This window comes from Pleuronectes platessa, chromosome 4, assembly GCF_947347685.1.
Source record: "Pleuronectes platessa chromosome 4, fPlePla1.1, whole genome shotgun sequence".
Classification (NCBI taxonomy): domain Eukaryota; kingdom Metazoa; phylum Chordata; class Actinopteri; order Pleuronectiformes; family Pleuronectidae; genus Pleuronectes; species Pleuronectes platessa.
The window spans coordinates 6,387,486-6,401,497 of NC_070629.1; the positions used below are offsets into that span (position 1 = coordinate 6,387,486).

General features: G+C 41.0%; 1 protein-coding gene across 1 annotated transcript in view; it reads left to right on the forward strand.

Annotated features, from left to right (window-relative positions):
- loxl2b (lysyl oxidase-like 2b) overlaps positions 1-14,012 on the forward strand; it is a 42,327-nt gene that overhangs the window by 11,434 nt on the left and 16,881 nt on the right. The window contains exons 4-5 of the mRNA XM_053421200.1: positions 8,681-8,892; positions 13,330-13,546. Of these exons, the coding sequence (XP_053277175.1) occupies positions 8,681-8,892; positions 13,330-13,546 (429 nt within the window). The remainder of the gene's footprint in view (positions 1-8,680; positions 8,893-13,329; positions 13,547-14,012) is intronic.

Sequence of the window (14,012 nt, forward strand, 5' to 3'; positions counted from 1 at the left end):
ACATGTTTTTATGTCACTTCAGCTTTAATGCCACATAAAAGCAGTTCATTTCCATCAATAATTCACGGATCACACATCGGTTTGGTGTTTGTCACGACTCATCGAATCATCTGTTCTCAGTTTGTTATAACAAAAGGCTCTTTTTAATGGACTCCTGAGGAGGAGCTGCACACTACGACGCAGCATTCTCCACATTCTGCTAAGTCTGTGACAACACATCAGCTCTGAGTTTAAATTAGACATGTTTGAAAGTCGGGATAGGGACTTAAAATGAAAATGTCTGTCGCCTCACTGACATTCTCAGAAACAGGCTTGTAACTCAATAGCACACTGTATATGAACCCAGTAAGTTATTTTGTTGCAGATGTGAGGTGATTTCTAATGGCAGAGTGTTTTGCTGAAGACCTTAATTGGAACCATATGTTCCTGAGCTCAATGCACTGGAAACTGTGGTTTGCAGAGGACTTGTGTACTGTAGTAAGTGAAAAAAGAGGCCGTAGGAAGCCGAAGGGTAACTGAAACTCTGAAACTCGTTCGGAGAAGCAAAGAAATGATCAGGACTTTGGTCTTCAGCCCACCTCTCTTAACCAGAGACTTTCCTTCATTCGGTGGAGCTAGAGGGAACCATGATCCTTCAGGGTTGGCCTTTTGGAACCATTTTCCGGACACTAAGACAACTGTCAGAAATAATGTTTTCTTTTGTCTGGTAAAACAAACAGCCTTCTATTCTGAACATGTCATTATTACACAAGAGAGGAAACATTTGTAGAATGGTTCAAATGAATGGGCTGTGTTGAATATCTTTGCGAATTCAACAAGAACCTTTGTACAGAAGCATATACAGTGCCTTGCATAAGTATTCACCCCCTTTGGACTTTTCTACATTTTGTCATGGTATAACCACAGATTAAAATGTATTTCATCGTGAGTTTATGTAATGGACCAACACAAAATAGTGCATCATTTGGAAGTGGGGGGAAATATTACATGGATTTCACAATTATTTACAAATAAAAATCTGAAAAGTGTTGAGTGCATATGTATTCACCCCCTTTACTGTGAAACCCCTAACAAAGATCTGGTGCGACCAATTGCATTCACAAGTCACATTTGCAAGTCACATAATTAGTAAATAGGGTCCACCTGTCTGCAATTTAATCTCAGTATAAATACACCTGTTCTGTGACGGACTCAGAGTTTGTTGGAGATCATTACTGAACAAACAGCATCATGAAGACCAAGGAGCTCACCAAACAGGTCAGGGATAAAGTTGTGGAGAAATATGAAGCAGGGTTAGGTTATAAAAAAATATCCAGAGCTTTGAACATCTCTCTGAGCACCATAAAATCCATCATAAGAAAATGGAAAGAATATGGCACAACCGCAAACCTACCAAGAGGAGGCCGTCCACCCAAACTGAAGAGTCGGACAAGGAGAAAATGAATCAGAGAAGCAACCAGGAGGCCCATGGTTACTCTGGAGGAGTTGCAGAGATCCTCAGCTGAGGTGGGAGAATCTGTCCACAGGACAACTATTAGTCGTCTACTCCACAAATCTGGCCTTTATGGAAGAGTGGCAAGAAGAAAGCCATTGTTGAAAGGGATCCATAAAAAATCCCGTTTGGAGTTTGCCAGAAGCCATGTGGGAGACACAGCAAACATGTGGAAGAAGGTGCTCTGGTCAGATGAGACCAAAATTGAACTTTTTGGCCTCAATGCAAAATGCTATGTGTGGCGAAAACCCAACACTGCCCATCACCCTGAGCACACCATCCCAAGAGTGAAACATGGTGGTGGTAGCATCATGCTGTGGGGATGCTTCTCTTCAGTAGGTACAGGGAAACTGGTCAGAATAGAGGGAAAGATGGATGGAGCCAAATACAGGGAAATCCTTGTAAATCTGATGCAGTCTGCAAAAGACTTGAGACTGGGGCGGAGGTTCATCTTCCAGCAGGACAATGACCCTAAACATACAGCCAGAGCTACAAAGGAATGGTTTGGATTAAAGAATGTTAATGTCTTAAAATGGCCCAGTCAAAGCCCAGACCTCAATCCAATAGAGAATCTATGGCAAGACTTGAAGATTGCGGTTCACAGACGGTCTCCATCCAATCTGACTGAGCTTCATCTTTTTTGCCAAGAAGAATGGACAAACCTTTCCATCTCTATATGTGCAAAGCTGGTAGAGACATACCCCAAAAGACTTGCAGCTGTAATTGCAGCGAAAGGGGGTTCTACCAAGTATTGACACAGGGGGGTGAATACTTATGCACCCAACAGATGTCAACTTTTTTGTTCTCATTATTGTTTGTGTCACAATAAAATTTATTTTGCACCTCCAAAGTACTATGCATGTTTTGTTGATCAAACGGGAAAAAGTTTATTTAAGTCTATTTGAATTCCAGTTAGTAACAGTACATAATGGGAAAAAGTCCAAGGGGGGTGAATACTTATGCAAGGCACTGTAGCTGCCATTCCAGAAAAAACCTGATCCCTATGTGATGTGGGTTTGTGATGTTTTCCATGTTATAACATGATATTTTCACATTTTCACAAACTTAGCATATACTATTTATCTTGTTATAGTGCGGAAACCTTCACATTATAGAATGATAAATTCTTATATTTTTATAAACTCATGAATAAGTCCGTTATAAATCAATGAATATGGCTCATTGACAGTTACTGATGAACTTCTACAATATGCTTCTTGGATCCTGCTGTTAGTGAGTATGGTGGCTCATATTGTGATATGTCTGCAAACACTAAGCACTGAGGAAGAATTTGTCCAAAGCTCTGGAGGTAGTGTTTCTTGTCAGTGATTGGCTGGAGGGGCACAGACTGCTCCATGGTACTTAATCATTTCATATGAATGAGCTATATTCATTGATTTCTCCATTTTCAACATGTTTCATCATTCTAATATGATATTTAGGTCATAACAATATGGGCATTTATCATCATATTTATCTTGGTATGAGGTGAAAGGTTGGATTCAGAGATTTGCCTCTGTACTTTTGACAGTAAGTCAGGGACAAGGAAATTTCTTTCCATTTGTCAAAAAATAGAGTGGATGTTGCCTTGCTTAATTTTGGACTAAAACAATAACTTTGGAAGGGTTATTTTGACAATGGCGTCTTTAAAGTTGCTTACTTAAGAGAATCTGAGGAAAATACGGAATAAGATGCGATCTTACATTTGCAAATGATGGACACAGTGGCCAGTCAGGTGGCCTCTTATTACACTGTGCAGCTTTAATCGTCCAAACACAGGTAGCACAAGTGCAGTTGTTCTGGGAAACCTCTGGAGTATCCACACAGAACATAGTGCAGGTTAATCCTCAAAAACTTGCATCATCAATCATGGAGACCTTAACAAATAAACCTGCTTTAAATAGAAAAAAACTCAAATCTGTAGGTTTCTCAATGTGTTTGTTTCAATCAGAGATGACTTCACTCCGTAACCGCTTTCAGAAGTAGCGATGACTCATCGGCTTTGATGTGATTCATAGCTCTAGTTTTCTTTATATTTATGTCCTGTGGTCCGCAGACAAGCTGGCAGTAAATCATTTGAGTACGTCCCTATTACAGCCGTTAGTCATGGCAGCAAGGTTTTGTCAACACGGTCTGAGAGCTGAACCTCATTTATGTGCAGCTTCAGTGAAGGGAAATAATCTGGTCCCAATACATTTCCTGAATTGCCGTCTTCTGATCTCAGCCATGGAGTTATTTGAGATATAGATGGTGTCGTTCTGTTGAATGTGAGTAGTGATACTTAAAGTGGTAAACCGCAGGGAACCAGGCTCCATGAGGAGTGTCAGGCTGTTTTAGATACTTGAAATATAAAAGCTGCACTATTTGATCATTTTATTTTCCATCAGTCAGCTTTGCAGAGTCTTTGAGCTTTTTTCAAGTTGTTGTTTTGATGTCACAGAACACCGAAAGTTATTTTCATTTGGGTCGAAAGCAGTTTTCAGAAAAATAATATAGGGCAGCGTGGTGTAGCAGTGGTTGGCACTCTCATATCCCAATAAGAGTGTTCCTGGTCCAAACCTGTTAGTTGACGGTAGTTCTGTGTGGAGCGTGAATGTTTTGGTGGATGTTTTTTTTCTCTGGATCTCAGCCCTGTGATGGACTGCCTACTCGGCCTCTCCCCTTACGTCTGACCCCTGCCACCCTAACAGGATAGGCGCTTTGATAATAGATGGGATAACCCACTGTGTGCTATCTGCCCAGCATCAAACAGCCAGGGGTGTGGGGGTTCAAACACAATCAGATATTTTTCCTAGAACTTCCTGGCGACCAAAACAGATCTAAAGGGAGGGTATATTTTGGCCTGTTAATCCAGATGATAGAAGCATGAATCCAGATGAAATGTTGCTCTGTGACTGTTGGGTAAAGAAACTGACATATCAGACAGTTGCTATAGAGGCCAAAGGCTCATTTATGCTGTCTTTAGATATGAAAAGAAATAAACCTCAGTTTCAAACGATATAACCGTCATAGAGTAGAGATTTTCCAAAAACAATAATGCACCTTGTAATAATGCACCTTAAAGAGGCAAAAGTTGTCACATATACAAAACTAACCCACAAAGTCTTTACTTAAAAAGTTCCACTGGGGTTGAAATTTCTTCCTTGTGTCTTCTAATCGTCTCGCTGTAACTATTGTCTACACTGCCCCCAAGGATTTCCGGTGGTACTGCTCAGTTTTGTCCATATTTGCACGTATCAGAAGACGTGCACATATATGAAATAAATTAACACGAGAGCATGGACAAATCACTTTGTTTCCATTTCCTTATACGTATCTATCATTCTGCATTAATGACCCTTAACAGATAGCTTACTAAATGTTAATTTTGTTCTTTTGCCCATGTGTAGCTACATAGTGCTAGTACTGCTTTAGTCATAAGATTTAACTCTGATTCCTGTGCAGTGTTTCAGGACATATTGATTTGCTGCTTGAACCTGTGGCTTCCTGCCTACACAGGGAAGTTCAGTATTTAGTCTTTATCAAAAGAGAGATTCCATGAGCAGGAATTATGGTTTGTAGCAACAAAGGAGCTATTGAAACGGTAAAACAAATAGTAAAACCTTGAAGTAGCCTCTGTGAATCAGAGCTGTGTTGCAACAGATTGAGGCACCTTCACCCCCGCCGCATAACTCATCTCACTAATGGCTTTTCCATCTGTGCCACTCCTCCCTGCCAAGCACGGACTCAGGGAAGCCCCGCCACCCCAACACCCTTTTCTCCTGACTGTGCCGCAACAGGGCAACTCCTGTCGGAAATCCTTTGTGCAGCCAAATAATATATGTTGTCTGTAAACAGAAAAGGTGAGGACCAGGTGAAAACTGAAATGGATTCAGAGAAATGACATGGCTGAGGGTGGAGGGAGGAGGGGGAGGCGGGAGGCTGGCACGTGAACCCACCAAGGAGCAAGTTGTCTCGTTCTGACCTCAAAGCATTCTCAGAAAATAGCTGGAGCTGTTTTTCTTCACACTTTTACATAGACTCTCTCTTGCGCAAATCTAGGTTTTACATTTCTTGTGACAATAAATAAATCTTGATATTTGAGCACAGGCATGTTCGTGTTGGTCCTGGTGGGTTGAATGTTTAGCTACTGTCTGCATTTACTTGCTCATCTGACTCCGGGCATGTGGCTCCAACTTGTTTTCTAGCATGTCTGCCACCGAGTCATGTACTGTTTACCCACTAAACCCAAGGTTGTCATCCCCACATTTCCACTCATTATCATTTTCCATGATTTCAGCCTGTATTCAGTTTTATACATCTGTGCAGTCCAGACCTCGCTTCCTCTGACCACAGTGATTAATGTGGTTATCTTTGGGAGAAAATAGCCACGGTTATAAAGACTGAGGACTCACAGTTTTCGCTCGGCTAGCATCTGCCATCCCTGGGAGGCAAATGCCAATTTAGGAAACCCTCCATTCTCACTATTTGATGTCTAGGTTATTCTTGGCTGTATATGAGAGGAGTGTGTACTAGTCCTTCTGTTGAGCAACGTATACCCCCCTTCCAGCTGGACTCCAGCTCCCTCCCCCCAGCCTGCACTGTCACGTAGCACAAGAATGTGGGTTTGGACTATGGGAGAAGAAAATGTTTATTTAATCCCTGTAAAAGTCGGAGAGGAAAAGCTTGGGCCTTTTTTTTTGACAAAATAGTTTTACTTTGTGTAACTGGTTAAACGTACGTAATCAGAATCAGAACAGAGACCCCCAAATCCTCTGTATCTCCAGTAGTCTGATGCAAACATATCACAGGATACATATGTAGTAGTAGCTGTAGAAAACATGTGCGCTACAGGATGTAAGGGAATACTATGAGTAATTCAGAGGCCCACATGAGAACAGGGGCGCACTTGAAGGCCCCATTAAATCGAAACTACATTTCCTCTGTGTTAATCCATTGTCACTGTGTCAAATGGTAATTCATTTCTTGCCAAATATGTAAAAAAAATACATCATATTTCTGCCTTTTGTTTACCTGTAAAATGTTTCAAAATTTTTGATGACTCATCCGTTTACTCATTCTGTGTCCAACAATAATACTTTCTGGAATTTGTACCTCTTTCCCTGTGACTATAAGTCCTGCCACTTAGTGACCAGCGCACAGGGACCCATTCTGTCTGATTCATCTGTTAAATGTACAGACGTAAGGGAAGCTGGTGGATAGAAGTCCTCAAAAACAGAGAGAAAGCTGTCATCATAACTTTCCATGTTGAGCTGCTGTAGTTACTGTCAACTCTGGAGCAGGGGTGGGACACAATTTAAGTCTTAACAGCAGTGGCACTAGTCGTATAGACACTACATTGGAATAACACTTTATGAAGTTGTTATGCTGAACGTCTTGGAAAATATATTTTCCTTTATGCATCCAGCAAACAGGGTCTAGTGAGATCACCAGCATTTATTAGTGTTTCCAGCCACTTGACAAGTTTAATCTGATATTCATCCGCCTTTTACCTCTGTTTTGGTCTCCTCCACTTTCTGAGTGAAACACCTGCCTCCTGCTTCCCTGTGTTCCCCAGCGTTTTGTTTGGCCATAAAACCCAAATAATGAAGTGAAATATGTTAAAAAAGAAACTCCATAGACCTCAGAAGTACTGGATAGTTAACTTTGAGATTAATCATAGCCATCCAATTTGATACAAATATAGATTTGTGCAGTTTAATGTCTTTACAAAGCATAAAAAAAATATCCATAATTTTGTTATGGGAGTAAGAGAACCATACAATACACCAATAATGTTAATGACTGAAGGCCAATTTACTCGGTAAGTGTAGAGGTAATATGTGCAACCCCTAACCCTAAACCCATTTACTATATACCTACCTAGAAATACAACCACACACTACAGTGTATAGCTGATGCCATCTGCAACAACCTTGATTGGTCAACTCACAAAAGTCAGTCTCCTTCTGTCTTGATAAATTCAACGGTCCTACACACTCTTGTTCTTCTGGGTTGCAATATTTCAAATGTAATAGTTAGTTAGCATTTATTAGCTCTGACTCCAAAATAGTCCATTCAGTTTAAGTCGCCACCTTTCAAAGTAAACTCACAGTTTTTAACTATAAGTCCTTTTCCTCCATCCTGGATTAACCTGCTTTAGCCAGAGCCACATCTAAATGATATGTGCTCCTGTTACAGACTCACAGCAGGGAGGAGTTCTGCTGTGGTCCTACTCGCTAGGGTCCAACATGGCTCGCACCACTGACCTCCTCTGTCCCGAGCAGCTAAACTGTTTGTAAAGACTTACAATTTCTACAGAAATATCTGAGGTTTGAATTAAGGGTCTCTCCTGTGTTCCTGTTTGTTCCTCCAGGTATCAGTCCCATCAGATAAAAAACCCTAATAATGTTTTAAGCGAGTCATTAATTATCACTTAGAATAGTCTATGTTAATGAATGGAAAACAAAAATGTACACCAACACAAAAAAACATTTGTTGGTCTGTCTAAGTGTCCAAGGCCTGTACTAGTGGAGCCTGCTGCTGATGTTCATGTCGATGACGTGCAGCGTTTGGAAAGAAAAGCTCTTTTCGTAATCTCGTGCTGCACGTGTGCTCACTCTGCTGTTGGTGCATTTTTATCTTTACTGACTGGTTTCCAGCAGCGCGCTAAAATGTGCTTCACATATAACGCTGGAAACACTTTGATACCTGTTGCTTTTAAAGCCAGAGACAGGTACAGGGTAGCCGTGTCACAATGATTAGCGTTAAGAAGGTGATTTACTGTAAAAATGTTTGAGCATCTGGAGAAGATTTACAAGCAGTGCGCGGAGAGCTGAGCTGCTGTGTTACAGACTGGACAGGGGGGGTTAACGTTTCTGATTACATGTTATGTAACACAGGAAGTGCCACGCAGATGTGATGTGTAGCGTGTTTACATCACATCGGATTTCAGAGGTCTGTCAGCCATAGAATGAAGGTCCTTTATGGCCAAACTAATCTACTTTTCAAATAACATATACAGTATGTCTATTATGGAACTCACCATATGTAAATATATGTTTGGCAATGATTTTCATAGTGCCACTAGGACAAACTTTAGTTTTTCTATGACGTGATACATGTAATTGAAAGAAGTTTGCTTTATACTTCTACATCTGCGATTGCATTTTTGACCTATGTGCACATTTCTCAAAATATCATCCACAGAACATTGATATTCAAGTGGAGGATGCGCGCATACGACCGATCCTGTCATCGTACCGCAAGCGTATCCCTGTTACAGAGGGCTACGTGGAGGTGAAGGACGGGGGGAAATGGAAGCAGATCTGTAACAATGAGTGGACCCAGTTTAACAGCAGAGTCATCTGCGGCATGTTTGGCTTCCCCGGGGAGAGGAAGTACAACGCCAGAGTCTACAAGTAAGTGTTCCGCCGCAGTACAGTTTGTGTGGTACTGGGTCACTCAAAGACGAGAGTGGGATTTTGAGCTTCATTCACCAGTGGCCACTTGAACAGACAGTCAACAGAAATTCATGATGCTTTCAAGTATGGTAAGAATGTGACCGACAGCTGAATGCTGAAACCAGTTGTTTTGTTGGATAATGCTCAAATCTGGCTTTTTAATGTCTATGAATATGCATTTCCACATCAAAGCAAAACAATGACCACACATTTAGGAAACAGTGCTGCCCAAGTCAGGCCTCAGGCTAAAGTCATGATGCAAGATTTAAGTCCTTCCGCATTTCATCTGGTGCTGTGTTTCCATGATGCTTTTGTCAAATTTGAAATTGATTTAATTTTTCTACACAAGTAGATGTCAACATGGAGCAGTTTTCTGCTTGTTGACATCTCAGCTGACAGGTGAACACTACTGACTGAGTTTCAGAGTGGAAGTTATCTGACCATGTGGGGGGTTTGGTTTACGACCTCAACCTGACACAGAAAAAGTACAGCTTGTCAGGCAGCTCTGACCTTAATGAACTCATCATAGTCCCCCTGCTCTTCTGCCATCAACATACAGTTCTAATAGAGAGTTTACTATATGTACTGTTAACATGTTGCTTGACAATGAACTTGTAATATATGTATCAACAATTTATCTCTAGTCTTTCGGTCAAAAGATAAAGCATTTTTTTTAATTTGCCAAGGTATAGTAACCCTAACACTATGGTTTCTCCATACCCTCTACCCAACACAGTAATATATCTGTAAACACTTCAGTTATAAAATTCAGACAAAGGTCAACAATCACAAATGGTGCACTTCAATTGTATTACCCAGACAACTACTTACAATGGAGTTAGATCAAAGAGTTAAAATACACTGGAATAACCCTGAATCAGGCCTCTTCCATTGTGTGGATTACACATTTAACATTAAGCCCTGACTCCTGTTTTTCCAACATCGGTGCATACCACAAAGCTGTGGTAATGTGCGAGCGACTGCTGAGGGATCTAAATCTTGCTTACATGGAGACGACTGCCGCCAAATGGCCACAGGTTAAAGGCGGTGCTACATGAAACCTCCAGTGCTCCAGTTCTCCTTGAATTAAATGTTAAGTCTGAGCTGGAAGTTTCCTCTGCTTTAGGTAACCACAGTAGAGAGACAGCTCCTTAACTTTACATCTTCTCCTCAGCCCACTCCAGCTTTAACCCAAGAGACATGCAGCCTGGTTTTACAGGAAGCTCCGGTCTCTCTCAGGCTCTGCCCATCTCTTTGTGCCCAGTCAACACAATCACAACTCTAGGCCTCTGTATTTAAACTCTCTATTGGTAGAAAACTAGCGAGGCACAATCAGCCAAATTATATCTTAGATGGATTTACTGATCATGAGCACATCGCTAATAAGACAATAACCAAACCAGGTGATTTTCTGAATGCAGACTTGGTGGATAATGTTACCAAGAAAGCTAAGATGTTGATATCTTTAATTTTTTCTATGAATATGTTTGTATTGCAGGATCTTAATACTCCCTCAGCACTCAAATTGAGGCTAAAACCTTTTTTTTAATGTTCTGTTTGTCTCAACAGGGGGCAACTGCCCAACAGACAAAAGATAACACAGATTACTGTACATGTAGTCTGAAAGTACTCTCTGCTATGTGTATCTGCTGCTTGTTGGTTAATCTCCCTGCCCAGATGTGGTTATACACTGTCACTGCTCATCATTAGACCTGTGATGTCAAGGACTGAGAAGGAATTGGTCAATTCTTCCCATCTATCAAATCATTTCAGAAATCTCTGTCTGTCTGTCTGTATGTTGAAGCCATATCTTGAGAACCATTCATCGGATCAGCTTCACATTTGCCATGTGTATCGTTTAAGGACCGAAAATCTACAGCTGCAGTGACCTCTGGGTTCTGTGGACTGACCTGTGGCAGGTCTTTACTTACCGCAGCTCAATTACTCCAAGTCACTTTTACAGTTTCATAAAGAAAAGCTGCCACCAGCATCACCCACAGTCCAAACAGCTCATTTCAAACAGGCAGGTTTACAATGGGTACTGCACTAGTCTGTCTCAAGTAACAGAGCAAACAAGCCGACCCCCAAATTCTGAACAGTGTTCCTAGCATGGGTCAAGTTCCAAAACACTACTACAGGCAGCTTTTCAGTGTCTTTCGTCAAACTATGATGTGCCTGCTAAATATCTCTGCTTTCTAAACTCCCAGACCAGAGATTGCATTTGCAGCCCAAGATGACTTCAGGAATGTTGCCTGAGTTATGTCCTCAGACTTGACAAAGCTGCTTCAGGGCCCCAGACGTCCATTAGGGTTAGGGTACAATGTAGTCAATACAATTATACAGCAGTTTTCAAATGCTGTGACCATGGCAATATACATACATTGACATTGATGTGTATTAAGAATGATGACTTTTATTTAAAGGCCAACGTTATCATTTATTTTGAGCTGGAAGTTACACGTCACGTTCAAGTTGATCAAAACTGGGTTCTTTAACAGATTTTAGCTTGAGTCAGCGTTCACAGCCTCAGGACCACCAGTTTGTTCCATAATCGCTCCGTGTGAACACTCCTGAGAAGCATCACAGCTCTGTGCAGATTGCAGAGGAGGCAGCAGAGTCTTCTGGCTGACTCAGATCATTAGCCTTGGACAGCTCCCAGTCTGCAGCTTCCCACTCGCCAGCTCGCAAATGAAAAACAAATGCGGCCTTTAATCCCCTTCTTCACGCACACCTCAGACATGAGACACAAGGATGTGACATGCCGATCTGCAGACCAGCCTTATTAAATACATAATATGGGCTCAGTAATAATTAGTGAGCAGGAAATTAGCATCAAGGCAGTTTCATTAACCCTGGTTCAATCAAGCTCTTAGCTAACCTTTTGCTTTTGGTATTAATTACACATTATGCTAATGTAATTAGCATAGGTCTATGTTCATGGTGTCAAGATACAGCCTGATATTAGACTCATCATTTCTGTATGAATCTTGATGAATGTCTCAATTATAAGTTAAATCACTGGCGTTTCGGAAGTTTGCAAATTCCACTGCAGGCTCAGGTTAATCAAATCCTTTTTCACTCATGAATTTCAGGGTGTTTCTCTGAGATGAAGACTTGTAATTAACATAAATTATGAAAACTTAATTATACATAAAACACATGGTTTTTAACGCAGCATTAATATGGGCGCAGAGCTACAAGCTGAACATCACATACGTTTTACATGAAGCCTAACAAGTTGTCATGCTAAAGTAAACAGTTCCTTATTTACACATTCATTGTAGACACTGAGGAACATTAGCCTTCATTTGGATTCATTTATATATATAGAGAGAGATCTTCTGCTCTGTCTATGTCTGTGTGTCTTCACTGCTCAGTGCTGGCAGGTAGTTTACATTCGGTCTATATGACCTTTTTTTATCCAAGCTGCCGCTGAAAGCAGGGATGAGATGGAGGGAGTTAACCCAGCAGTAAATTTGCAGGCATTCAAAACCAAATCACGCAGGGTTTCTGTGCAGCCTTAAAAAGTCTAAAGCAGTCTTAACAACAATCATCTGAATTTTGGGCCCAGGTTTAAATATTATGTCCAAGTTCTTCAATGCATTCAGGTTGGGCTTGATTTTATTTTAATGTTCATTTAACACCTCCATGTTTTTTCTGAAACATATTTGGTTGTGGGCATATTTTATCTAGGTACTTAGATATAACTAGATTTTAGCTGTATTAAGACCAACATGGATACCTAGTACCTCTGCCTAAAGTCTAGGAGATACACATCCTTTTGAGAGTAATTTTCTACTGTGCTACTTCACTCTCCGGGGAAGTGGAAGTTATTCTGGGATATTCTCTCATATCTGTTGTACTTGATGAAGGTCTTACATTTGATTCATTATGTTCTTATAAAGGCCTTAATACTTGAAACATTGAAACTTCATTTTGTTGGTGTGTTGAGCAACACGTGAGATCTGTTGTACTTCAGTCGTTCCTGGGAAAGGATCCCTCTCTGAGGTTTTTACGTTTTTTCCCCTGTTAAAAGTTTTTGGGGGAAGTTTTTCCTCACTCTTGTTACATTACATTATATTTAATTTACCTAGGACAATTTTCTTCAAGAAAGCCAAACTACAAGGTGCTATATGTAAAGTGCCACATAAGTGGTACTAAATATAGTAGGGTCTTTTTAGTTGTTTTTAAAACAAAAGTTAAGGACAGATGATGTCACACCGTGTCACTACCTATGAGACAAATTGTGATTTGTGAATATGGGCTGGACAAATGTAATTTTATTGATTGATTGATTGATTGATTGATTGATTTAATAAACTTGATTGAAAATAAAACACTTATTATCCCACAGAGAATCAATAAATCTCCTCTCTCTCTCTTCCCTCTGTCCAGAATGTTTGCTCGCAGGAGAAAACCCACATACTGGGACTTCGCGGTCAACTGCACTGGCAACGAAGCCCATTTGTCTAACTGTAAACTGGGCCAGGCTACGACCCTGAAGACCAATGGCTCCTGTACGGATGGGTTGCCTGTGGTGGTGAGCTGCGTGCCTGGCCGAGCCTTCGCACCTGCGTCCATGACGGGATTCAGGAAGGCCTTCAAACAAGAGGTAAAATCCTTTATGGAAATCACTATTGGACAACTGACAAAAAATATAATTTCAGACAAGCCTTAACAAGCAACTGCAGCAATACGTGGGGACTGCACAAGCTTTTACACACTGCTCTGTGTCCATGAACGCTGTCAGTAGACCAAAGTGATAAACAAAGCTGATACAGGAAATAACTGCAGCGGTTCACTTCAGTTTACTGGCTCTGATGTCGAGGTTGGAGGCTTTAATGTTTCACCAAGACATCCAGACAATGCTGGTGTTCAGAACTCAGTGTGACTGTAAACTGCAGCTGGAGCCGCTCCGGATGTTTTTCAGCTAAATGATTTGCCATCATCATCTCTGGGCTGTAACAGATGACATGATGTCGTGACATTCTTGGGACAGACGACAACATGTGTCTCCAGACAATAGCTAACTTCTCCTCTTCCCAAATATCCCCGACCAGGAAATCCAGAGGTCCAGA